We start from the raw sequence: 648 nt of genomic DNA on the forward strand, positions 1-648 counted from the left end.
GTGTATATACATATATATATATAGTCATGCACATATGTATATATATACCACACACACATACACACACACACACACACACACACACACACATATATTTATATAATATTCATAGACGTATAATGAAAGGCTGAAAATATCTGTTAAAGCAGACCGTCTAAAAGTCATTTACTACAGATAACAATTAACACAATTAAAACAGAATTAATTACTGATGACTTTAAGAAATCATTTTCATTCACGATGGCCTTCCTTAATAATCATGAGTGACATACCTAGCACCATAACCAATCAAACAATCTCTCTCCATTTCACCCAATCGAAGGCCTCCTTCTCTCGATCGTCCCTCTGTTGGTTGTCGGGTTAAAACTGCACGGGGCCCCTTCGCACGGGCATGCATTTTGTCCAGGACCATATGCTTCAGTTTTTGATAATAAATGGGCCCAAAGTAGATGTAAGCAGACATGGCTTCCCTAGAAGAAGAAAAAGAAGAAAATCTGAAATTTAAAATACATTCACACACACACACACACACACACATTGATGGATGACCAAGATATATGAAAAGTGGGGAGGGCTGTGTGTGTGTCTGAGTTTGGTGTGGTGGGGTGATTATGGTAAATTTGTGCTTGTGGAAGAGGTGGTCTGTGA

General features: G+C 38.3%; 1 protein-coding gene across 1 annotated transcript in view; it reads right to left on the bottom strand.

Moving 5' to 3' along the window:
- The window catches only part of LOC106873287 (DNA-directed RNA polymerase III subunit RPC2), a 78,329-nt gene that overhangs the window by 2,393 nt on the left and 75,288 nt on the right, over positions 1-648 (bottom strand). The window contains exon 29 of the mRNA XM_052965909.1: positions 273-470. Coding sequence (XP_052821869.1) covers positions 273-470 — 198 coding nt within the window. The remainder of the gene's footprint in view (positions 1-272; positions 471-648) is intronic.

The sequence above is a fragment of the Octopus bimaculoides genome, chromosome 2 (assembly GCF_001194135.2).
Source record: "Octopus bimaculoides isolate UCB-OBI-ISO-001 chromosome 2, ASM119413v2, whole genome shotgun sequence".
Classification (NCBI taxonomy): domain Eukaryota; kingdom Metazoa; phylum Mollusca; class Cephalopoda; order Octopoda; family Octopodidae; genus Octopus; species Octopus bimaculoides.